The following is a 26,050-nucleotide window of genomic DNA, read 5'->3' as shown; positions in this document are numbered from 1 at the left end:
TGATCAAAGTAGTGGACCCATGTCTTATCTTGGTTTCCGTACCTCCTGATGGATTTGGCTTGATAAACCTGAAAATGAGCCGAAAGTAAAATTTCCATTCCTTTTAACTTCAGATCTGGTGTCAACATTTGGGGCAGACAGCTGACTCGGTTCACGTTGTTTTCACTGACATCTTGGGAATGAGCAAACACTGATATCCAGGGTTTCCACTATGTGTTGGACGGTGGCACATCTATGATTCATGAATGATCTCCGCTGTGGTTCATCTTCGGTGCTCTCCCTGCCCTTTTTGAAATTAGCAGCCCACTTCTTTAAGGTTGAATTGCAATGGAAGTCTTCACCAGGCGTGATGATCCTGTCTTCTTGGATATCCTTGGGGGTCATTCCCTATTCATGCCAATACCTTTCATCACTCTGGCTTCTTTCTTGTCCATTTCTTGGTTTCTCTCTTCTTCAGAAGAAGGTTGCCACTGGCAAAGAATCAACAACAAACATGTGGACAGTAATATCAGGCCTTTCAGTATACAGTTTTGCACCAGAATGGGAGCTACCCCCCTTTGTTTCCAGGCAAAGCTGAGAACTTTCTGAAGTACCCTCATAGCTAACGGATAGATGAACATTAGCTTTGCTTGTCATGTGCACACTAATTGCATTTTCCAGGCCAAGAAACCCAAGAGTGCCACTCCAACTTCTTTGCAAATATTCCCTAAAAAGCTTGTACCTGCCTCTTCAGGATGCTAAAGAGCTGCCAGCACACCCAAAAATAAGGCTGTCAGACTGCAGGCGTCTTGTAAAATCCTCAATGCCTCCTTTGACACTCTGCCCTGGAGGCTGGACAGAGATAAGCAGAGACAATATGTGAAGGTGTAACAGAGGAGATAGAGGAAAGGAGCAGCTGGGGAGTGATTCTGTAGGAAGCTGAGCTTGTTAGATGCGTGAGCAGCACTGTGATGACTCCAGTGTTTGGTCCACATTGTTTCCCTATTACACTATATGCCTTCATTTTTGAGCCTGAATCATCCATCCATCCATTTTCTATACACCGCTTAATCCTCATTAGGGTCGTGGGGGGCTGGAGTCTATCCCAGCTGACTTAGGGTGAAGGCAGGGGACACCCTGGACAGGTCACCAGTCCATCGCAGGTCTACACTTAGAGACAGACAACCAAGCACACTCACATTCACACCTACGGACAATTTAGAATCACCAATTAACCTCAACATGTTTTTGGACTGTGTGGGAGGAAGCCGGAGAACCCGGAGAGAACCCACGCTGCACGGGGAGAACATGCAAACTCCACGCAGAAAGATCCCGGTGCCCCCACCGGGACGCGAACCGGCGACCTTCTTGCTGCGAGGCAACAGTGCTACCAACTGCGCCACCTTGCAGCCCGAGCCTGAATCACCGCAATGAAAAATAGAAAAAACATACAGACGAATTTGAAAAACTTTTTACATATAACATCTTTTATTGAAGGAGTGCATTAAAAATCCCAACAACTTTAAGAAAGCAACAGTCAGAACAGCGCAGTTAGATTGGTTGCATAACCCCCAACCTTTTTTTAAAAAAAAAAGAAAAATCTACATTTGCTTCATTTCTGATGCCCAAACCAAAAAGAAAAAACACTGATTGTGTATCTTTTGATGCATCTCTGCTTTCCGAAAGTGGCTCACAATACAAGTTGACAGAAATTAGAAACACAACTCCGCCATTGTTCTCGTGCTCCCTGGGTTTAGAACAGACTTCCCCACACACACACTCTGCCTCAAGGCAAGGAAGACCAGTGACATCAAGTGTATTTTATTCACAAGGAGGCATGTTGAGGAAATTTGAGTCACAGTTCGGGGAAGGACCCCGTTTTTCTTTTTTTTTTTTTTGGAGGTCTTTTTCCTCCGCCGGAGTCGCTCAAATAACAGTGAGTGCTGTCTTTTGCCTGTAGCTTCATTAACTGAAGGTGGTTAAACAATCCTTGAAATAACAAACTTGCAGCTCTGGAACTGAAAGCTAACTGGAAACAAGTGTTCCCACACCACACTCATTCACGTATAGCAAATTCATACTAAAAACACCTGAAATTAAAGTGAGGATAGCATGTGTTTAGTATAAACTCTAAAGGCATGGGGAGCACAATAATAATAGTAGTAAAAGAGGAAACAATCGCTGAGGAGTTATTCAAAATACATACATACATACTGCTCGAGTATTTCTTGAATAAATACATTTCAAAAATACATATACTTTTTATCTTTTCATATTTTTTTTTTGCTAGAAAAATGTCAAAATTTCAAAGCAGCTATGTATGTATGTTCAGAATATGGCATTAAATCGCTCAGTTTTTATCAAAAGTCGCCTGGACACAATGTGATTTCACCCGTCGCCTTCAAGAAGCACTGCATAATTTCTGTTTGACAGCCAAGGACTTTTGAACTGAAAAAAATAATATAAAAACCAGATAGTGCAGGGAGATATGACGCAAATCCTTCAACAACTCAATCGTTTTTGGGGGGGTTTTGAAGAAAACATCTCTATGAGCATGGATTAGAGGCAGCTCTGACGGTGGAAAATGTAACAAAGAAATATTGCATATCTGGGGCGCTACTGAGGAAGAGAATGTTTCTCTCCTGTACCAGCTGCATATTGCTCAGGGTTAGTGCTGAAGATGGAGTGGTTTGGGCGGGGAGACAATACACTCAGAGAGCTAACTTATGAGAATTGAGTGAAAAGTCACAAATTATGAGAATAAAGTACTGGTTTAATGAAAAAACTCAAAATATTCAGTAAAAAAAATGTTAACAACTGCAATGTAAGGAAAAAAATGTCATATTTTGGGGGAAAAAAATGCTCATATTGTGACACTAACACAATACTTCTCCCGCTTTTGATTTGCATTATATTATATATATATATATAATTCTACCTTTATGCTCAGAATGTATAATAAAATTGCAATAATGTAAGAAAAATATATTAATGTTATATTAATAATATTGTGTGCATATGTTTAAAATTTAAACAAAACTAAAAGTCATTATTTAATCAGAATAAATATTTAATGTTATAAAATAATTTCACATTTTTAAAAAAAAATCATATTTTAAGAGTACAAAAAAAATTAAATCAGGTAGATTAAATGAGGTTTAAATGGTTAAATTATAAGCCTGAGCTCTACCACTATTTTATGCATTTGTACCCTGCAGTGCGAGATTATTCCTTTTTTTTTGCCAAAATATCCATTTTCCTGATTTTAAAAAAGTAATAATATTTGTTTTGACTGTCACTAAAACTATATTACTGGAATCATAACTTTATTCTCATAATAATACAACTTTACTCCCCAAATATCAGTATTTCTTTCTGTTGCCCCTAAGATTCAGGGTTTCTGATATCAAAAAGAAAAACACATTCAGTCATCCCAGCCAAAGAACCGTCCAGTCATCTGGTAGAACTTCATGTTGAAGGGCCGGTAGAAGTCCCGTAGCCTCTGCACCACCTCGGGGTCAATGTTCGGATGGGTGCGCCCTTTGGTTTTTCCCAGGCAGTGAGGCTTGCTGCTGCCCTCCGCTTTCTTCAGGCACGGGAATCCCTTGGTCTGGTTAAAGTAAAAGTGTTTGTCCGTGATGATCCTCTTGAGGCCCAGGAAGTCCTGCACTCGGCCCAGCTCTCCGGCCGGGTCGCTGATCAGACGCTCGCCGCTCACGAACAAGATCTGGTCCATGGGGAAGTACTGCAGCCAGTTGTCCAGGTGCTTGGCGTAGATGCCAATCTGGATGGCGCTCCACGACGTGTCGATGAGCCCCGTAGTCCTGTTTTTAAAGGTGAGGCTCTCAAAAGAGGGAATGTCGGGCTTCTTAGACAGCGTCTGGGTGTAGTCCGAGATGGCTCTGGTGACCGGGTCCCTCACCACCACGATTAGCTTGGTGTCCCGGGACATGGCGGAGATCCTCGCCGGAGCCTCTCTGGTCACAAAGTAGCTGGGGGTTTTCTCCATGGTGATCTGGCCCTCCAGAGTCTTCGGCATCAGCTCCCTGAGAAGAAAGGGAGGCAAAAAAAAAAAAAAGGGAAGTGAGATATTTATTTGACCTGGACTCCGGAGTGAAACACACTGAGCAACTGTCACAGTTATACAACCGCTCCTACTTCAATAAACAGTACAACTGGATGAACTCTGGCTAAGTCATCAAAAACTTTGGATCCAATCAATAAAGAATAACACTGGAAACGGTTTGTTTGCAGTCGTTTATTTATTTGATTCCTAGCATGTGTGACCAAATGTTGATTGGCAGTTTTGGCGGCGGCACGACTCGGGATTATAAAGAAACGTGGCGCGGTTATGAAACCAAGGGGCGCTCCCTTGTGTGCATTTGACTCTTTGCATTCAAATGGCGGGAAAAGGATGAATGTCAGCCTCTATACCTACACTCACGCTATTGACAGCTATTAAATATTCATACTCGAGGCTCTCCCTGCATCATGTATTGCAAAAACTGGAAGAAAACTATAATTTTGAGTCCGTTCTCCTCACATGACAGCACTTGTGGTTCCTCATTGTGCTTATTCGACACACGATTTGGCAAATTCCTGTGTTTGCAGACTGATATTCTAAATATCACACAACCGGAGCAGTCCCCTGGATCACAACATTTGGTTGTAGATTCAAATGAGCAGAATTCTCTCAGCCCCTTCCTTCCTTGCCTCTGCTACCCCTCTACTTGCACTCCTCTTTCTCCACTTTCCTCCTGCCCGGCCGCCTTCAGGACAGTGACCTTAAGCAAAGCGGTAAAAGCAGCCCATGAATGATTAACGTGGCCTCCCTCTACCATTTAGAGTCTCTGCAGAATACAGCTTTAAAATTCACCAAAGTACAGAATGCGAGCGTCAATTATTCATCCGCTTGGCTGGTGCTGCTTAAAGCGAGGACTGGCACCGGCTAAGTGGTCCGAGCTTCTCCCGGGGAAGTTTGCCACCTGTGACGGAACCACCAGGACCCTGAAGGAAGTGGGTTCTCTGAAATTTTCTCCTCAACATTTCGAGCTGGTGTTCAACGGCACAAGCAGCTGCAAGATCAAAGTGCCGCTTCCTGTGCCGCCTGCCATCAAGTGTTTTTTCTGCTGTGATGGGCACCGTTTTTTCCTTTCCTTGCTAAGACGCTGGTGTACAATCATGCTCCGTTTAACATACACAGCATGAAATGAGAGAGAGGGCACTGAGTTGTTTGCTGAGGCTGAGCTTTGTACAAACAGAGCGCCTTTTCTAAAAGATGCCAGCTGTCATGATGACTGTGATGGCTGGTTTGACTGAGGGCTTTGTTCCAACAAGTCGTCCCAGTTTAATGACAAAAGACATTGTTGGTAATTACCCACCCCCACCCCCCCACACACACACAGGATGACGCATACACTGGCAGGGTGACATTGTACAAAACTTTACTGTAAAAATGAAAGTGTATAAAGGAAAGTCAGAGGTTTCTCTCTAAACACATTATACAGGTCAGAAGACATCTGTTGCTCGGGATTTTCCGGACAGGCCAGAAATCGCGGCTGGAAGATGCGCTGGAGTCAAACTTTGCATGCCCCCTCGACCTGACACTGTAACATTATGAAAACTAGAGCATTAGCATCAGCAGTTTTCCTGTTTAAACATGAGTTACTGCAACTGCTGCCTTCATTCAGCAAACTTGTCTTTGCTGGATGCAGGAATTTCAAGTGCAGCTTGGTTTCCTTATTTAAATTTCCCAAGAACAACGAGGTAAAGAAGAGAATCACCACCAACCTCTGCCTCTGCATTCACCACTTTACACCAAGCAGTTTTACAAACCTGATTGTTTGAATTCACAGATAATCTGCGAGTTTTAAATAGCGTCAAACTGACTATATTTTGTTACTGTATCCAGCGTTATTGTTATTAATATTATTATTACTATTGTTGTTGTTACTGTTGTTGCTGATGTTGTGTTGGTGTTGTGTTGTTTTTCTAGTACAACAATTTCCCTGAGGTTTGCACCGAAGGGATCAATAAAGTTTTATTCTATTCTATTCTATTCTATTCTATTCTATTCTATTCTATTCTGTTCTATTTTATATATCATTGCAGTCTTCATCTTTTAGTCTTGCTAACTCTTAATGCCTTCCTCGGCAGTACAATGAGTACAAGTTGTCTTGTGTGTTTATTTTGTTACAGCAAGTAAATTAGTCTGCAATCAGTCAAGTGACCAAATGCATGTTAGTGCAAAACAGAACTGAGTTTCGTTACATATAAAATAACTGTTAGTACAGTTTAATTTGGGCTGGTGTGAAAGTCGGACACCCCGACTGCATTTCAAAGCAAAGAATATTTGAATTTTTTTTTTCACAATTTCTATACCTAAGTTGATGGGGGGGAAAAAATTATCATTGGCTGGGTGACTTGTAGTAAAGTTTACTGTGGTGTGCAAACTCTAACACAACTATGGCTGAAGTTGGATTCAATTTTCAAGCAAAAATTTAAACATCATGCTTGAACAATGAAACATGACACAAACAGTGATCTCCTGTGTCAAAGTCAGAGGCTTGACTGACCCATCCAGCCGCCCAACCTCCTCCTGCAAAGTCTGTGACTCTGACAACATCACACAAGTTCCCTCCTTTGCTACCGATGCACATAATTCCTGCATCCATCAGAGGGTTTGAATGTAAATGTGTAGTTACTGGCATTTGCTGGAACAAATGATGCTGCTGTTGTCCTTAAAAGACCGGCATGTTTTCTGTCTGTCAGCAATATTAGGCAAAAACTATGCAGATGAATACAAGCCACTTTCCTTCAAATTGCAAAAAAATAAAATAAAATAAAAATAGTCTGTTGGCTTTTGCAGAGGGCTGCATTCTCTGCACGAGATGTTAAAGTATTTTTTTTGTACTCTAACAACAATATATGCATTAAAAAAAATAAAAACATCTGGATGAGAATCTCCTTTTTGTGCCTTGATGTAAATTCACCAAGAATGAATTTTGGATTTAAGACATGACAATACAATGACAGACCACGCCAAATGAAGAATCCCCAAACTGCTTGAGATTACTGCATTGAAAGCACGCTCATGTCTTTGCCAGTTCTCCTTATGGTTGTTCCAGGCTTTAAAACATCTGCCGGTTGAGCTCAGCGCACAAAGTGAAACGGATCTAAAAGCCATGAGTCAATACCTTCAGGCCAATGTCAAAACACATCCCGTCGATGCTGCTGAGTTCCTCTTTGAGGACGAGATCACAAGGTCAGCACGAGAGGGACGGCCAGGAAGGGGTCGATAATAGGAGAAACAGAGCAACGCAGGTGTACCGGTGTCTCGACATCTGCCTGCAACATTGACCGTCACCTGACCTCCAGAGTCCTCTCAGTATCTGCAACCGCTCCTGCAGCTGTGTAAAGACGAACACGGACAAGGCTCCTTTCCTCTTGCATTAGCTCTGCCCCATCACACCAGGAGTTCAGAGCGAGGCGGCATCCTGGTGCTTTAAAACCAGATCGATGCCATGTGGGACTGCACCGGCCAGTAAGCTGACAAGTCAGCGATGAAAGAACGCGGAGACTGATTATTGTTAAATGAGGGGGGGACTGCAGACGCCGCCGTGCAGGTAGTCCGAGTGTCTTCCCGCCTACGTTGGCATCACGCTGATTTGGGAGTTGCTCGGACTTTCCCGAAACATCCCTGATAGCACCGCAACTTCCCAACGCAAAAGAGAACATTATTGTGCTATGAAAAAGAAATGAGCCTGTACTAAAGGAAGCATCCATATTTGATGCCGTGCGTCGAGCTTGTTCTGTGGTCGATGCACTCACACAGCGGTGGTTGTGCACTCGGGGGCGGATTTTCAGGGTCAGCTAGGTATGCGGTATGTTAAAGACAATGCGAAGACATCCATGTTTGGGAGTCCGTGTATAGAAGTCATAAAGCACTCACGTATTCAGGTTGATGTAAATTTTATAGTTATTGGAATAATGGTTTTAGGTGCATCTGTAGAGTGCAGTGACATGAAAGTGATACTGATTAAATATCCAGCCGTGCTTGTTCTGTTACTGAACAAATAAAATGTTTCATCTTTTATTTTTTTATTTTTTTAAATCCTCAACTAACTGAGCTAAATATTCCACAGATTTATCATTGTTCGACTTTAGCATTCCGGAAATCTTGACATTTAATGTTTAACTTGATGTTTTTCACTCTGGCACATATTTATTTACTGTGGGCTCATCTTTCACTGCAATATAAAACCAATATAACCATCGTTTGAGGCAGAGAGAACTAAAAAAATGTCCTTTATGTAGTATGACAAAGTTAAAATGTGATAAATCCTAGGAACATTTTTAATAAGTTACATTAAAAAAATAAATAAAATTACAAAAATAGAAAACAAAATTGAATCGATATGTGTACCACTTTTCCAAGTGCTCACAGTTACCAATATTGAAAAAAACAAGCTGGAGCCTATCCCAGCTGAGGTCACCAGTCTATCACAGGGCTACACTTAGAGACAGACAACCAAGCACACTCACATTCACACCTACGGACAATTTAGAATCACCAATTAACCTCAACATGTTTTTAGACTTGTGGGAGGAAGCCGGAGAACCCGGAGAGAACCCACGCTGCACGAGGAGAACATGTAAACACTTAATTTTGAATATGTAAAATAAAATAATTTAGAAAAATTCTCACAATTTTAAGCCTATGTTGGGTTACTTTTGCACAGCTGGAAAGATGATTTTTTTGTTTTTACAACTTTTGGTTGATATAAATGATGTTATTTGGGCCATTTTTTAAAGGTAACATGTCTGTCAAACCCACAAGCAGCTAATGGGGTTCAGATTATTAAACAAAAGGAACAAACTGATGCAGTAGAACTAGATATTGTTATTCCTATGATACCCACAATGCAACTTGAACACTTTGGTTAGAGGTTTCTGTGTGTTATGCCGGCAGCAGAGATTGTTCAATAATGCATACATGCACATCATATTCAGGAAGGTTACCCTTTGGTTCACCGTGTATAGAAATTTGGACCAGTGATGACCTTTAAAACAAAAACCTCCCATTTTCAAAGAATTAAATCGATTCAGAGACTAATGCACGCTACAGTTATGTGAGTAATAAACCTCAACTCTCAACTTTTACTTAAGGAGGGGAGGGGGAAGCTGCAAAGCACACTTGGTTTTACAGTAAGTGAACTACACTGGGGTATTTCTTTCCATTCTACAGCAGAAGCATGCGGCACTTTCTAATGAAACTTTACTGGCAGCGGTAGGTGATGTAACAGATGACAAACCATCCAAGAGCCGGAGATTTACTGCAGTTCCAGATTCTGCTTTGATGTCTTCATCGTGCTGCTAAAATACGACTCCCCGAGCACACTGATGCATGAAACACAGGCAGCGGGATCTGCTCATGAAACAAGACGCAGGCCCAAAAACGAAATAAGAAACACGGCGCATGAACCCCGGCTTCCCTTTAAATCAAATTCACTGCTTTGGCGTGCATGTGAGAAACTACAGGAACTATAAAGGGTGACTAAGGCGTTTAGGATATAAACAAACAAACAGGTTCTGTACATGACAGGAGCGTAACACATTCTGTAATTGCACGTCATTGCTCTCATATGGAACTAACTAGCTGGAAGAGGACGCCAGGAGTCTTTCAGGCAAACGATTCCCTATTAAAAAAAACAAATCCAATGTACACAGCAACAGGCTGCACATCACTCAATGCATCCTTTGTAAGCTCGTCCATAAAGTAACCACTCTAGAATAAAGGCCCTGACGCACCACTGCTTTCATTTCCCTACTGAATGAATTTCACTCGCAAACTCTGTGACTCACGTCTGAGCACCGTATAAATGCCCCCCTCCTCAGAAACCCCCTCCCCCATATTTACTGTAAATTAGTTGGATGCATAATATGACAGCATGACATATGAATTAGCTCGGAGTTAAAAACCAACAAGCGATCAGCTCCAAATGGGCCGTTTCCTGGTGTTATCCTTGACCTTGTTTTTTTTCGAAAAAGAGGCTTTGGATCCGAGCCAAAGTCTGTCAATTGACGAGAGTTGTAAAGACACAGAGGCAAGTGGGTATGAGTGCTGTCCACTTCATCCCCCATGAGCCCTTTGATTCATTTTTCCTCTTCCAGCAGGGAGCCCTGGCAGGCATAAATACACTCCCACAGTGTTCCCCCCTGCCACTACCACCAGATAATAATCTTGTAATTGGCTCAATATTTCTGCTGTTTGCAGGCGAAGCGAGGGCCAGCGCCGCTCTTGGTGGCTTGGACTCACCAGATATTTTCCAGGTCAGTGGATGCTAGCAGAGGTCACGGAGAGATGAGGAGGAGGGAGTAGGGGGGATGATTTAGAGTAATGGCTGCTGTGCGGTGAGGGGAAAGCCCACTCCTATGAGCTGGGAGCTTTACTGCTCTGTCAACCTTGTGCAACAACACGGCCCTTTACCTGCCCCGCGGGCTGGAGTCGCCGGTAGATAAACCGAGAGGAAGCGCACGAGGCGGGACGGTGGCGTGTCGGCGGGCGCTTGCAAATTTTCTCTGTGGATCCCATGGAAACACCTATGAATAACAAACTGAAAATAAACTCCAATTCACCTCACTTTGTATTAATCACATATTTCAGGGGTGGGCAGTGAGTAGCTTCATTAAGTGAGGCTGAGCGCTGACAGATACTTGCATTATAATTCATGGATTACAGATGTGAGCTTCCTGGCATCAGGATAATCATCTGTATTGTGACGCTGACAGTCTCTGCCCCTTAAGGATGAGATTTTTTTCAACATTTATTTTCTTAATTTCCTCTGCTGGATTTATTCTCCTTGTACGCACTGTGTCACCTTTGCCTGGACACAAGCGCTTTAAATCCTCCTGGATGGTGAAATAATCCTCCAACATGGCTGCAGGGGATTACTAAAGTCTGAACTGTGCAGTTTCCATATTACAACTGTTTTATGTTGTTACCACATTTAAAAATCAAGTCTTGGACAAACTGTACGGGACTTTATTCCTATCAAATGATTCATCTTGTGATGTTCTATCACTAGTACAACCTCATGGTTTGAGGTATGTGGATCACTGAAATCAACTCTTGTTGCCTGGAAGTGTAATAAAAACTTTCAAAATAATATATTCACCTTTTGCATGCCTTCGCTTATGACCAACTGTTCCAATGAAGACTCAAAACAAAACATTAAAATTGGTCCAAACATCAAGTTATCAACCTTGTTTCTGGGTGTTTTTTTGCTCCTGTTGCATTTTTTTCTCTCACTGTGGGCTTCTATGGAAACAGCACAACCATGACTAGAAGTACAAAAACACTCCAAAATGTCCCCTGTGCAGTTATGTCTTTTGGTCTGCCTGCAGTTCAATCAGTTGTGACCCATAGTGACAAAAATTCAATCATGGCGTCTCCCTTGCACGGACGAGTGCACATTTTTTTGGTCAATTTTTGCAAAAATATTAAAATGAGACACGTAGAACAAAATTATTTTGATGAAATATGAACATTTTTAAGCTTAGAGTTTAGATTATTTCTTAGATGTTAATTCTCCAATGGAACCACACATAATAGATGTGAAGTTTAAGAACCATTGGGGGGGAAAAAAGCTGAAAATCCAATGATTTTTTCTGTTTTTACAGTTTCTGGCTTTGGAGTTCAGAGGGTTAATGCTTTATTTAGACCTAATATCTGAAAATTCTTTTGAGTTTCATGCAAACTTGGCCTTTATTTTGTGTCTTCTTTCGCTAATCTGATATTCAACCCTAAAGTTTTATAGTAAAGCCCTTGATCAGTATCATTTCATACGACGGCGATTATTTCATTGGGTGCATCTGAAGCAATATTTGTTAAGAATGCAAAGCTACTTCTTCTTTTTAATCGAGCAAAAGAAAACTCTGCATACACTTTTGTCACTAATGAAGAACTTATCCAGGGGGATTTCTCGTAGGAAACAAAGCACACAATCAAAGTGGTACATGGGAACCATCGGCGGTGGGAAGCAATTCTGAGAGATGTCCAATTTCCAGATAAGACGGTATTCTTGGAAAACAAAATAGGAGGACATGGTCAACTGTCTTCCTCTGGGAAATGACAAGGATTTGATAAAGAGCAAGTAGGAAGGAAAGAAACTCTGCATGACACCGGGGACACATGAGATAACATTGTCAGTGTGTGTGGGGGGGAGGGGAGGGAAGAGAAAATGTAAAATGAATTCCCTGAAAATAGCAGCTTTTAAATAACAGGAAACTGATGATTAGTTATGTTTCAAATTAGATACGGGATATGAATGAATCGGCGGCGGCGGCGCTTAGGAGGAGAGCAGGAAATTGGACTGATAGTGGAAAGATATTAAAAAAGAATCAAACCTATTTGTCATATTTAAAATAACTCATTATCGTTGGAACTTTTCATTGTTAATAACAGACAAATACAGGCAGAAAGCTGGTGAGAATAAGGCTGATGAAGAGGAAAACAATGAAAGAAATGAACATGAGTGGACTTCTTCTTCTTCTTAGCTGTTGAAAGCATTCGAAAAACAGTTTGAAAAATATCTGCTGGCCGGTTGCCATCGCAGTTGATCTCAGTTACAACGTCTGGCTACACTTGGAAAAGCTGTGTTTTTCCATACACGCTTAAAAATTACAGACCTCGTAAATAAAGGTAGTAAGGAAAAAAAATAAAAAATTATCAGACGTATGCGATCTGTTACCAAGCGGAAAATAATATTGTATCATGCACATTTTATTTTCTTGAATCTTACACAAATAAATCTCCCAGCTGGACACTCGCCTCACCGCTGAGCTTTGAGGCTTTCCTCCTTTGGGTTTTTTTTTTTTTCCTTTCCATACAACAACCACTATGCGATTTAGTAAAAAATTTATAGAGTTAGCTTTGCAGTATGTTCTTATAAATTTGTCAACGGTATTTTTAACAGGATCCTTCTTTGTTTATTTATTTTTTCTCCTCAGTTCTGTGAGTGTCCGGCGTTTTATTGCGTAAGGGGGAAAAATAAGCTTTATCTTTATGGCAAGTTGCTTGTGAATTATTTACCCTCTGTATAAGTGTGTGCAGGACGCATTCAAGCCATCCGAAGCCTTTCAGACATCAGCGGCCCGCTTCCACATCCAGACTGCATATCAGCACAGAGGAGGGGAAGGTGAGGAGTGGAGGGGGTGAGTGATGAGGGACGGAAAGAGGGCAGAAGAAAGAAAACAGACGAAGACAGAAATATCTCTTTTACAAAGGGCATTTTGCACCGACATCAGGTGCGCTCGCTTTTAGCTTTACCTCCGTTTAAAACGGTTTAGATAAGCCGCACGGTGTCTTATCGCCTGTCTGCCAGTGTTGCGTCCATCTGCATATCTGTACATCCATCCAACAGCTGTTTAGGTGTTACAGCACAGAGGTGGCTCAACCGACTGGTCAACATCCCTCAAACCATGGTGCTAGTGTGCCAAAGAAATCAATTCTATTTTATTTGTATAGCGCCAATTCACAATATATGTCATCACATAGCACTGAACATGGTAAGGTGACTCAACAATCTAGAGTTCCCTTTGGATTTCGTTTGAGCGAGCAGTCGGCGACGGTGGGAAGGAACCAACAAAACCTTCCCTTTAATGAGAAGGAAAAATAAAAACTCAGAACCAGGCTCAGGGAAGGCGGCCATCTGCCTCGACCGGTTGGAATGGGAGTGGGGATGAAAGGTGGGGATAGCAGGTAGAGAGCAGACAAACAATACATATTTCATATGTATGTAAACAAAGGTTCTACTCGTGGATCAACTCCATGATGTCACCCATAGGTTTGCTAAACAGCAAATTTTAAGCTCAGTCAGGTGGTTCTGACTTCTGACCATAGACTGTATAAAAGATGGACGTAGCAACCGGCCCTGAAAAATGAAGCCAACCCGGAAGTGTCAAAAACTTGCAATATCACTACGTCCGCTAGCTGCTGGCTCCAAAAAGCCTTGGCTCCCATAGACTTGAATTGGAAAAGAAGTGATCACAGATCATGAAATACTGCATTCCTACAGCTCAGGAGTTTTTTCTTATTAGTTTTCATAGTCAAGTCCAGAGATCAGGTGGCCAATGTGAAAATAAATCAAGACTGAATTTTTTAAAAATCGTCAACATTTTGCGGGGCAAGGGGCGTGGCTGGCTTGATTGACAGTCGGCAGCGACCATACAGACGAAGCGAGCAGAAGGCGGTAAATGTGGGCGGGCAGAGAGGGCCCGCCTCTCAATCCGTCTGACCAATCACTGCTCCTATGGCTCCGCCCCCCTCCGATGAATTTTGCGTCACTGGCTCCAAAAATCCAAGATGTCAACCAGGAAGTAGCAAAACCCTGGCTTCATTTTCTCAGTGCAGAAACCAACAGGTGACGTCACGGTAGCTACGTCCACCTTTTATACAGTCTATGTTTCTGACCCTACTCGAGTAGTGTCAAACAGGTTTTGATATGTGATTGCATCACACAAACAGAAAGCAGAGACTTCTCAGATGTTCCGCACTCTATTCTCAGACCTGATGTTATTATGATGATCATGCCAGAAGGACCAATCAGGGTGCAGAGTGCCACCTCAGGTGATTATAGGGAAAGGGATATGAACAAAATGGACACTGTAGCACAACAACTCGCTAATAATACTTTGCAATGACAAAAAAGCAGAAATTAAATATTATTTGTCTATTCTTTAGGGAGAACTAAATGTGAAATTTACTAATTAGTTTTAATATCTGTGGCTAGTGTTAGCCTCAAGGGCTAGAATGTTTAGTGCTGCTTGCTGGTCGCTTCTTTAGTAATCGTATCCATTTTGATTTTAGCTCATAAATGCCACACATTTGATACTATCATGGTGGTCCAGATGGGTCTGCAAGCAGTTTATGAGGTTTAAAGACTGGATCTGACTGAACCACTCACATTACCAGATATTCCCTTCCGTTGTCTAGAGGGGTGAAACGGGGGTAAATAAGTCTGAAATTCTCATAGCATGCCTAACTCCCAGCTAATCCAAAAACGAGCAAAGTGCAGCTGATTGTGCAAACGTCTGTGGATCGTGGAAGTCCTGTGATTGTACTCCAACGCCTTTAATGAGGCGTAGCTAAGCCTTGATAAGATGAGTGAGTGAGGTTTATAAAAATCAACAGCTCTTACAGTTACTATGAAGTGGGAAATTAGCAGTAAAAATCAAAACTGTATTTTATACCAGGTTGTAAAGAGGTTTATTTCTGTTGTAAAGTTGGGCATATTAACATGGATGCCTATCAGGACTGTATCCAGCCTCAAGTGGCCAATTGAGGAACTGCAGTTTTAGCCACTTTTGATTCATTTTACAACCCTATAGGCTTCTGCTTGGTTGTGGTGCATACAAACTGCCTGCCAAACCTATAATCAGTGCCCCTGTGTATGCATTAAAGAATAATTTCTCTCTTTAGTTCGTTAAAGCAATATACATAATAATAACCCATAATAACATATTCTATGGTATTTCATTTATTGGCTGGTTTAGTCCGCATGAGGTTTCTCCTACTTCTCGCCTCAGTCTGTTTATTTAGTCTCAGTTCTGCTCAAATCAAGTCAAACCTGAGCAATGCTTATCCTCAGCATTATTGGTAATCCAGTGTTTTGGGTGGAGTAGAAGAATGCATATGCTGCCTGGGGAAATGGCTCCATTTCACACCTCTCTGCGAGGCTTGAGCCGGTGAATTTAATCTGCCCGAAATGCTGTTATGGTGCATTTACACCTGGAGTTTTTTTTTTTTTAAATGTGGATAGGTGCAATTACACTTAAATAGGATCACTTGAGATGCATTTCAGCGGCGGGTGTAAAACATGGAAGGAGTGAGCCAAGAAAAAAGCCTGTGTCCGAATTAGCTGAGATGCGGAACCAAATCTGATTATTGCCTGGAGAGTCTGAAAAACCCACACAAACTGGGAGCAGCCAGCAGAGATGAGGCTTAATTCTGCATTTAGTGATTCATGTTCCACTAAACCAAATTACTATAAGGCCTAACCACTAAATATAACCCAAAGAGGAGCTCTGCATTGTATCTAATGTCATCGCATGGGGTGTATATAGCGCCGAGTAGATCCGCAGACATTACTTTTTCATATTTCTCTGACCCACTTGTTCGCAGCTATATGGAGTTTGAGACAGAGCATGTGGCGACGACGCTTCGGTGGGATCGGCTTTGGTGAAAGCTCACTGCTATTTCTCATTCTGCCCAGTCAGTATTTTTGGGACTCATGGAAGATAAGACACCTAAACTCAGGTTTAATACCAAAGCTCCTTTTCAAGGTATTGTGTTTTCCAATGTCCGCTTATATACTGTAGGTGGCTTCATTAGGAAATTTCAAGTGGTCTTTCTCCAGCCCTACTTATCCCTTCTGTGTGGGTTCTAGTATTGAAATAATCTGTGGCAAAGAAAAAATTATAAAGAACCACTTCCCCTCAAATGGAAACCCATTTCAATAGGAATTTAAATTCTACATTTAAGCCTGATTTGAATACAAAAAAAATAAATTAAAAAGCCCTGTGTCAAATGCATGAGAGCAAAATTAAATGTGAATTTGTGCAGAGCCAAATGGAAGGCTTTAAGGGGCCTACTCTGTGATAATTGCCCATGACAAAAGGCTAGGGCTTTTGTCTTTGGGACCACAGCCATGGTGATTTTCAAGCTGCTGAAACATTCAATATAAACATTTCAGGCTGCTGAATATGCCACATAGACTGTCACTAAACAGATATCGGTTATGGGCCACATGTCTGCTGGAACGAGCCTCTGATCCTGCTGTTGCTAGACGAAAGAAGAACTCAAATATTGAGACCGAAAAATAAGACATAAAAGCTCCCGGTTTAAAAATATAAAGGCTAAACTCTGATAACTAAAGCCGAGTTTCAGATCCTCCAGCTGCAAATATGATGGGCTGGCAAAAAGACAATCCCTTCCCCTTTCTCTCTTTGCACGGCACAAGTGAACACTTCTACGGTTGCTCAGTGTGCTGATATTGATTACAGCAACAAACCATTTTACATTTCTTGCTGGGGCAAAACTCCCCAAATCGTACAGCCTCTTGTGTACGGCGTTGTGCTGTGCTTTCATTTTCCTTCTTGAAACAGCTCTCTTTCACTAGAATAAAAAGATATTCCTGCCCTGCTGTATCCCTGAGCCCTTCCTTTATTGTTTAACGAGTTCTCCTTATTAAACTCAGTCTTGTAAAATCAAAGATGATGGTTTCATTACAGTTATCAGGGTAAGGAAACGTGAGCGGACTTAAGACATCTCAAACACAAACGAGACCTGGCCATTAAACTCCTAAGAATGTGCTTAAATCCTATATAACAATTAGTTTGTTCAACACAGCCATAACTATGCTGCAATAACTACGTCTTTTATCATATTAACTTAAAGCCAGTATCCGTCTTTTTGTCTGTGTAGAATATTTCTTTATCAAGCGTTGCTCCATTAACTGATCCTAATGTAAACACACTGGAACAGTCTGGGCATTGACAAGTGGCAGCTAAGAATGTAAAATGATATCAGCATGTCATCGCTATCAGCCATTGAAGGCTTTAAAACAAAACATTGGCATCCGACCAAAATTAACATTAACGGGCAGATAGGAGGAAAATACTACGGGAAAAATAAATATTGTTCATGTAGGTTGAAGTAGTTTATTGTTAATGTGTACATTTGAAAACCATTGAATTTGATGTCTGTTCCTGCCAAATGATAAGAGCAGTGTGTAATAATATGTTAGAAAACCTGATGAGATTTGCATTTAGGTGGAAACACTATAGGCATAAATCAGCAAACAGCCAAAATAAGTTGAAAAAATGTCCTCATGTCAGATAGAAATCCAATATTGTGCATCTCTCATTGCGCCTTATTTCAAACTGAACAGTCAACAGTTATGAGCTACATTTAATCCAGAGTAGTTTCTTTTTTTTTTTTTGTTGCATCTGTTTCACATTATGCTGTCAGAGACACAGAAGTACGTCTTGCTATGAGCTTGTGTTTCACCAGAATGGCTGACGAACATCCAGCAGGGAGCTGGTGTAAAGATGAGGTAACTGGTGTCATTGTTACCTATAGTGCGTTTTAAGGGGGTTTCACTGATGTGCACCAGACGCACTTATGGGCACAGCAGTTCATATTCTTACATATTAAAAGGCAACAGCAACAAAAAACAAGAACATATATGTGTCCTTCTCTGAACAATGGTTTCTGTTGAAGATGTAAACATTCAAAAACATGTCACATGTATATACTGTTATTTTTTCATATTCTTTTTGCAAACATTTTTAAAGAGCCCATATTATGCTTTTGGGGTTTTTCCTTTAAGCGTGTTATACTATTTTGTGCATGTAAAAAGTCTGCAAAGTGACAAAGCCTGAGGTCAATACCAAAGGGAATTATCCTGCTGCTTAACTGCCTAAAATGCCTTGTTTGAAGTCCAGGGGCCTCATTTATCATCAGTGCGTAGAAAAGGTTCTAAATTCTGTCGTACGAATGAAATTTAGAGTGTGCGTAAGAACAAAAAAATCTGTATTTATCAAACGTGCGTACGGGGGTTGTACGTACATCAGCGTTGATTAATCCCACTTGTTCTGAACCTCCGTGCTCGTGCACGTTGCCTTCAGGAACGCCTCCAAATCACCATATCGGGCAACAACACGCCTCTTTATAAAGCAAGTGAAGATTTATTTTTTCCTCACCTGTCGTCATCATCGTGGCAAAAAGGACGAAAAACAGGAACTTTTCTGAAACTGAGATCGAGGTACTCGTCAGCGAGGTTGAAGCAAACCAGAAAATATTGCGTGAAACGTTGGGATAAGCAACGAAAGAAAAAATATTGCATAGGACAAGATAACCACCGCAGTTATTTCTGTTGGGTCAGAGGACAGATCGCCGGCAAAAATTTTAAAAAGTGGTTTGACGTTAAGCTCAGTGCCAAAAAATGCGTCACAGCCCATAAAAGAGAAATGGCTGCAACTGGAGGAGGACGAATTAATACCCAATGTTCACCCAGTGGATAACCCTGATCACTACAGATGACATGTTTTAATAACCAAACTGAGTCCAGCTAAAATATCTCACACTCTGTAACACTCACCAATAAGCCGATAATAGCTTATTAATGTCGATATTAGCCAAATGCTGTCAGTTCCTTTACTCACGTTAGTGACACTGAGTTGGCCCCGGGCCCAATTAACTTAAGATACCGATATGTTACGTAGCAATAGCGGCCATCAATGTTTTGCAAAAATCTATTGAACTTAAACTAATAAGTCCACCTTTTATCTGGTAAGTCGCTGCCCTGTTCTCCAAGACGACCCTCCTCTGACTCTACCTCTTTTCCACCAAAACAGAACCAGGTGTCAGTTCCGTGCTGGTGCTAGTTCCAGTGCTTAGTTGGTTCAAATCTGGCACCTTCAAAGAACTGGTTGCTTTTCCAATGGCCAGGAGCCAAGTTAGAGCCACGCCATACGTCACTGCATACGTATCTGTTTACCGAACAACGCTCGTGCCACACGGAAGTCCACACAGGACTCCAGACCAACTTTCTTTTTGTTTTTTTTTACCGATGCGACCAACTTTCTCATTTGGTCCCACTTCCCACCTTGTCACAGGCAAAACATATGACTGGCTGAACATTTTCTGATTGATAGACTCTACAAATTTTCCCTGAACACCCCACATAGCAGGCTGCACTCGCTGCTGTTGGTGGCCATGTTGCTCAGACCGGTGTGTGACCAAAGATGACTTTAAAAAGAGTAAAATATAGCGTTTTGATGTCAGATTTGTCCAAGATGAAACCGAGTCATTTTTTTCTCATGCGGTCTTTTCTATAGGCGGAATAAACAACGTCACTTTCAAGGCCATGCTCTTGTGAGCATTTAACATTGTTTTAACCCCCAGAGAGTAGATACTGAGCAAGACAGTTATCTGTAGTTTACCATAGTGCTCGCGAGTAATTAAGGTCGTATTAAGCCCCCAAAGAGTAGAGACTGAGCAATATAGGTATCTGTAGTTTACGGTAGTAATCGCGAGTACCCAACCCAGTGCAGGACTCTGCTGTGAAGGTGGAGTAATGTGTATTTGAGACAATAATTAAAAAAAACATAGAGGAAACACTGTACCTTGCTGTCATCAGTAGTGGGACTTTAAAGAGACATGAGCTAAAATGAAGCGTTTCAGACTGAGGTGCTGCAGTATGCTGCATGTTAAGTACAGGAAAAATAATGTATTTTTAGAACACTGAAACATGCAAACATGTTTTAGTAGAGCCCCAAAATAAAGTTATGGGCACTTAAAAGTGCATCATGTGGACTCTTTAAACTGGAGTAAACCCTGGATTTGCTGTGGACGACTTCCAGCCATGGATTAATACACAATTAGCTCACCGGCCTTCATGTCAACGGGTTAATGTATGTAGGCCTGATTGGAACAAAACCTTACAGTCCACATGTTCATCATCATGAGGGGACATGTCACTCAGCGCAACTCATGTGTTTTTAATGGTTTTTGGACGACAGTTGAGCTCTGAGGCACAGAGGAATAAAATCAGGACTTGGATGCCACGACAATACTTGTTAGTAGAATCAGTTCATTGTTGGTTTGCTCTTTTCGTGAAATTTGTTGCCAATTAAAAAAATCTATACTACATAATGGAACAAAATAATAATAGTACGAAAAAGAAAGACTGAATCCAGGGGTGGGACAAATGGAAGGAATGAGCTGGGTGTGGTGGTACATGCATGATGTGTGCGTGGCTACTTTAGACACTTTGACCACACAATGTGTATTTCCACAAGATGAAAACCTCGTGGAGACGATGTCGTGCGCATCCACAAAAACCCACATCTTCAGAAAGTCTCACTTTAATCTTCAACAGTATTTTCATCTCGCACCCGCAGCACAGGTAAGCAGATCAATGCGCTGATAATAATTCTGCACTCCAAACCACACTGTACCGTACCACACACACACGCATGCACAATTAAAGCGAGGACTTGACAGGTTGAAAACCAAAGTCTGAGTCTTTGCTGGCATACTTTTTGAGAGCTCTGACTGTAAACCGCCTGGGATTTTCTAAAATAGAACAACTTCTGAAAAGGAGTCATTGTTCTGTACAAATGTAAGCATATAGAGAAGCCAAAATTAGTCAGGTAGTATCTCAGCCAAACGGAGCTGGAGCAGACGCGGGGGCTGGCAGATTGTTTCGCCGTGAACTCAGAACATCATCGTATTTTGCTCTCAGACATTGTGGAGCACCTCACAGCGGAGAGCTGGTGTCAATTTCAGCTGCCATCCTGCTGAACTGTGTTGCAGTTTTTAATTTCTTACAGTACTTTGTCTCAGGACCTGCAGGGCAAGAGGCAGTAAAACATCATTTCCATATGAAATTTGAGAGTTGTAGCATAATGAAACCCAAATATTTGACAGTTAACTTTAAACACTTTTAGGAGCACATGGAGTCAAGAGTCTAAGCTTACCTTGCTTGGGCAAAAAAAAAAAAAGTTAACAAGATAGCAAAACAGCTCTGCACATAACACATCCAGAACCTGCGAGCTCAGGTTTCTGTTTAGACTGACCAAGGGGGAAGCGAAAGGAAAAGGCAGATAGACGGTGTGAGATATTGTAGAGGGGAGTGCAGAGAAAGCTCGGGATAAGAGTCAAGTGTCAGGCGGACATCGCTATCGGAGGGAAGGGGGGTGTAAAAGTGATTACGCTGTCTCTGTGCTCTCTTCTTCTCTGTCTCCTTCCCCCCTATTTCATTTTCTCCCTTCCTCCCTCCTTCTGCTTCCCTCCTCCATCCTTCCACTCCCAGGCTCGGAATACAAAGCGCCTGGCACATCACATCGCTTTCCTCATCTCGGTGCCAAGCCACAGCGAGAACACAGCACCAGCGAAGCCTTGCAAACCTCTCCGCGCCCGTCCTGCCACCGCGGAAGAAGCAGAGAGGGGCAGAGATTAGCATGTATGAACACTTCCCCTTATCGCTTCTTTTGACATAAACTCATTACAAACATGCTCGTACAATCTCTGCAGGTTTTTCCTCGAGATTGCAGAGACACAGACGGAGGCAGATGAAGATTACGTCCCAGAGGAGCTTTAAATATTTGATAGATTTTTTTTTTTCCCCCTTTTCTGCTTCTTCTTAAACATCTCGGAGGATAAATAATGAGCTTGGTAATAACAAATTACCAAAATGATTTATGCTCACCAGGAGCGAGAATGAATGCAGTTCGGGGAAGGCATGCAGGGAGGATCCGGGGTTAAAGACATGGTCGAATGCGTGATTTCCATTTTGCGTCCCTTGCATTATCCATTAAATAAATAGCCTGGGGAAAATGGAACTTCTCGCGGCTCGTTTCTGTCGAGGCAGCAGTGCAATGCATAACGAACAGGTGACGTCGAGTCGCGTGGGAGGCCGTCACGCTATCAGCAACAGTTGCAAAGAAAAAAAAAAAAAAGCTTGTGGTGATTGCCAGTGAGGTGGGGCAGGATGGAGAACAGGTTGCCGCTGAAAGAAAAAGGTGAAAAATCACCCACCGTGGAATGTCACGGGGGCCTAAAACGACACACGAATGGCTGAAGTGGAGCCGGCGGTTGCTTGGGGCTGGGTTGTGACCCAGAATTCAACAGACCCCCAGTGAGAAACCAGAAAGGCCCCATCATGGCTGAGCTAAACTGGCCGTGCAGCAGGAAAACACCTCCTCTTTCCTCCCCACGCTGCACAGAGGTAACTCCATCTGGGAAGCTGGGTTGAGGTTGCAAGATAATATGAAGTGTAACTGAGAACTGCGGCGTCTGAGGAGCCGCTGACAACGTGCTAATGTTTTAGCCTGTCAGCTCTCCGTGAGCAAAGACGGATGGTTTTAGAAATAGAATGTAATTACAGGGCAGAACCTCATTGTCGGGGTTAGAACAATGCATATAGTGTAGTGGAGGTTTTTTTCCCTTCTGCCTGCTAAAAAGAGCGCTCTGCTGAAAATGGAAAGTGACTTTGAATGCAGAGACAGAATTGACAAAAAAAGCCACCGACGCAAAGATGTACCTTTTTCAAAACTGGATCTGGTTCATTCACAATATCTGATCTGTCGTCTTTATATATTTTAGTTTTTTGTTCTCTTTCCCTATTTGCTAAGACCAATGGAGTCGCTTGTGAGGAGTTATTCCCCTGATCCTGCCACTCAGGGACCCACACCAACCAGTAGCTAGTGCTGCAAACAAGGTTGTGATCCCTCACTGGCTTCCCACCTGTAAACCACCCAACTTGAACCAACCACAGCTTGAGAATGAAGACAATGCAGAAGTAGGTTAATGTAAAGATATCTGCCCTGTTAGCTCAGTGTAGCTACCATAGCTAATGTTATGTGTTGGAAAAAAATGGTGTTTCCAGTAAACTAGTGTTCACTTTGGTCCAAGGTAGCAGGACTTGTTTCAAGAGTGTTTGAGGCAATACGCCCGATCGAGATAATCCAAAATTTTTTAAAAAATGGCACCAATCACAAGCTGAAACTCTGGATTTAACAAGTCTATGGTCATGCCCTTGTTGTTATGTTGCCGTAAAGGTCAGACTGATGAATTCTAAAGGTGGAAAAAGAGAATATTTGGTATTTTGGAGTTAAAAAAAAAAAAAGAATTAATGTGAACATACTCAGTGCACATCAAGTACACTCGTTCAGCTGCACTCAAACACTGTAAAACGTCTCTACGTTACCCAGTGGAAAGTTGCAATACTGGAGTAATTCAGCCACAAATGCTGAAAACTGATTTAAAAGAGTAATAATGATACAGACAGACCCACCCTATAAGTTAACAGACTTTAGGTATGTAACATATGAAGTCCCGTAACTCTGAATCTGTGTTTTTGAGACTGTCATTGGCACACTGTAGTTACAAGGTGGAAATGCCGAGCCATGGCTTATTTTACCCATTGGTGCATCTTTAAGCTTATGAATTACTATATGCACATGTTAACAAGAGTAAAAAACTTGGCGATTACTTGCTTGTAAAACAGCCTGTCTTTCTTAAAACAGCAAAATTATAGTATTTAGACATATTTTAGATCAAAAAATTGTGATATTTTGACATTATTAGACAGATGGGAAATTAAGAAGAGAAGGAAGCTGGTGACACGAGTTTCCTGCGAGAAAGCAAAATGAGACTTTTGCAGGTGGATACATTTGGTCGTAAACCACCAAAACACTTTGCATATCGTTAGCCTCATAGCATACTTCCCTAAGTCATATTTTCATGTTTTTGGGAAATGAGAAAAAACACAATTTTTAGAAATGACATCGGTATTTATTATTGATTTTTTTTAACAGTACATTCAACCAGATGTTATTGGCCAATGACACAGGTAGAAAGACAGGATGATGCAGAAGTGATAGGGGAGTAAAGTTAGGCAAATATCTCAATTTGACCAAAAAATGACTTAGGCAATTATGCTATGAGGCTAACGATATAGTTTTGTATTACACATCGGGATATTAGGTAATACCTGTAATACTGTGTCAAGGATTTCAACCATACTGCTCAGCCCGAATCATAAATGGCAAGAAAGAAGAGAGAAAACTCCTGATAGCATGATAATAATGAACTTGTGCATCATTTCAATACTTTACCTTCAGTGTTTAAATGGTTAAGCCTTGGAGCTGAGCTGAGAGACTGAGTGAAAGGCTCTTACACTTGAACAGCTATAGATTAACCTCCATGAGGGATGCTGCACTTCATTCTTTTACGAGCAGGTCTGTATTTACGTACGGCACTACCGAGGCTTGTTTATTCCCGTATCTGTTCGGTAACAAATGTCCCAATTCTCACCCAGGCCCACCTGATTAGAAACAAACCCGAACCCACGCGAGCAGGTCCTCAGCAACGTTGCTATGGAGATGCTAAATGAGGTGTTCAAGGGGGGGAGGGGACGCGGACTTGATGATTCATGTTATCAATCAGAGGGTTATTTTTCAATATTTCACACTGATGTAATCGTCCTAAAAACACATTAACATTGAGGGAGTACTCCGCCGAGAGATAATGGCTGGATATTTGCGCCGTTATTGAGTCAAACTCCGCCAGCCTTGAATGACGGATGTGCCTTAGGTACGGAGAGAAGCTGTGGCGTGAATAAATATGGTCTGTCCAAATCACAATTAGAAAATAAATAAATAGAGTGTAAAAGACAATAATGAGGAGGGGCCGGGTGGGTATGATCATTCAAGAGCACACATTCGCGTAGGAAAGAAGCAAACCAAAACGGAATGCATATTAATGCCATTCATATTAATGACAGTTGAATGGAGGTTATTATGAACCAGTTTCAATCACATTTGCATTTACATTACAGGCCGTTGTAAACCCCCAGAATTAATGACGGCATGAGTAAAATTTGTTGCGAATAACTAGCACACAGGTTTAATCAAGTGTTTTGTGTCGACGTCTGCTCCAGTAAATACCTGTGCACCTGTGTAGTGATTCAAAACTGTCTCGTCACCTCTCAATAATCGCATTATTTCTAGCTGGAAAAGTGTTTCCTCTTATGAAACCAAAAACAAATATTTTAGGTCGACTGTATTGAAAACAGACAGAAACTTGGTGCGACAAAGGGGAAAGCAAGTCCTGATTATTGACAAGACCACAAAAAAGCGAACCCAAATGCACGACTCCAAAAACTCAAAAATGTTCTCAAACTGATTTATTTACAAAAGTATCAACAGAAATATCATTCAACAATAAAAAAAAACCTAAACTCAAAGCGTCACTCTGACGAGGAGAATAAAGAACCAAAAAATCACTCGATTGAGGAAATACTAACTAAAAATCACTCAATGAGGAAAACTTAACAATCTTTCTAAACAAAGTAACAACTCAAACACTTGATTAGGAAAGAGGCTGAATACAAAGTAGCAAACAAAATACAAAACCTGAAGGTAGTTTCCACAAGGGACATGAACGGGGAAATTCTGGACATGAATGAGGGCTAGAACGTGAAGCTTGACTCAATGACAA

At 41.6% G+C, this 26,050-nt stretch overlaps 1 protein-coding gene across 1 annotated transcript in view; it reads right to left on the bottom strand.

The window, feature by feature from the left end:
- Window positions 1–3,403: 3,403 nt before the first annotated feature.
- The window catches only part of LOC103367250 (heparan sulfate glucosamine 3-O-sulfotransferase 3A1), a 40,199-nt gene continuing 17,552 nt past the window's right edge, over window positions 3,404–26,050 (bottom strand). The window contains exon 2 of the mRNA XM_008295229.1: window positions 3,404–4,025. Coding sequence (XP_008293451.1) covers window positions 3,404–4,025 — 622 coding nt within the window. The remainder of the gene's footprint in view (window positions 4,026–26,050) is intronic.

The sequence above is a fragment of the Stegastes partitus genome, unplaced genomic scaffold (assembly GCF_000690725.1).
Source record: "Stegastes partitus isolate 25-593 unplaced genomic scaffold, Stegastes_partitus-1.0.2 Scaffold1032, whole genome shotgun sequence".
NCBI classification, from domain to species: domain Eukaryota; kingdom Metazoa; phylum Chordata; class Actinopteri; family Pomacentridae; genus Stegastes; species Stegastes partitus.
This window is presented reverse-complemented; position numbering and strand designations above follow the sequence as displayed.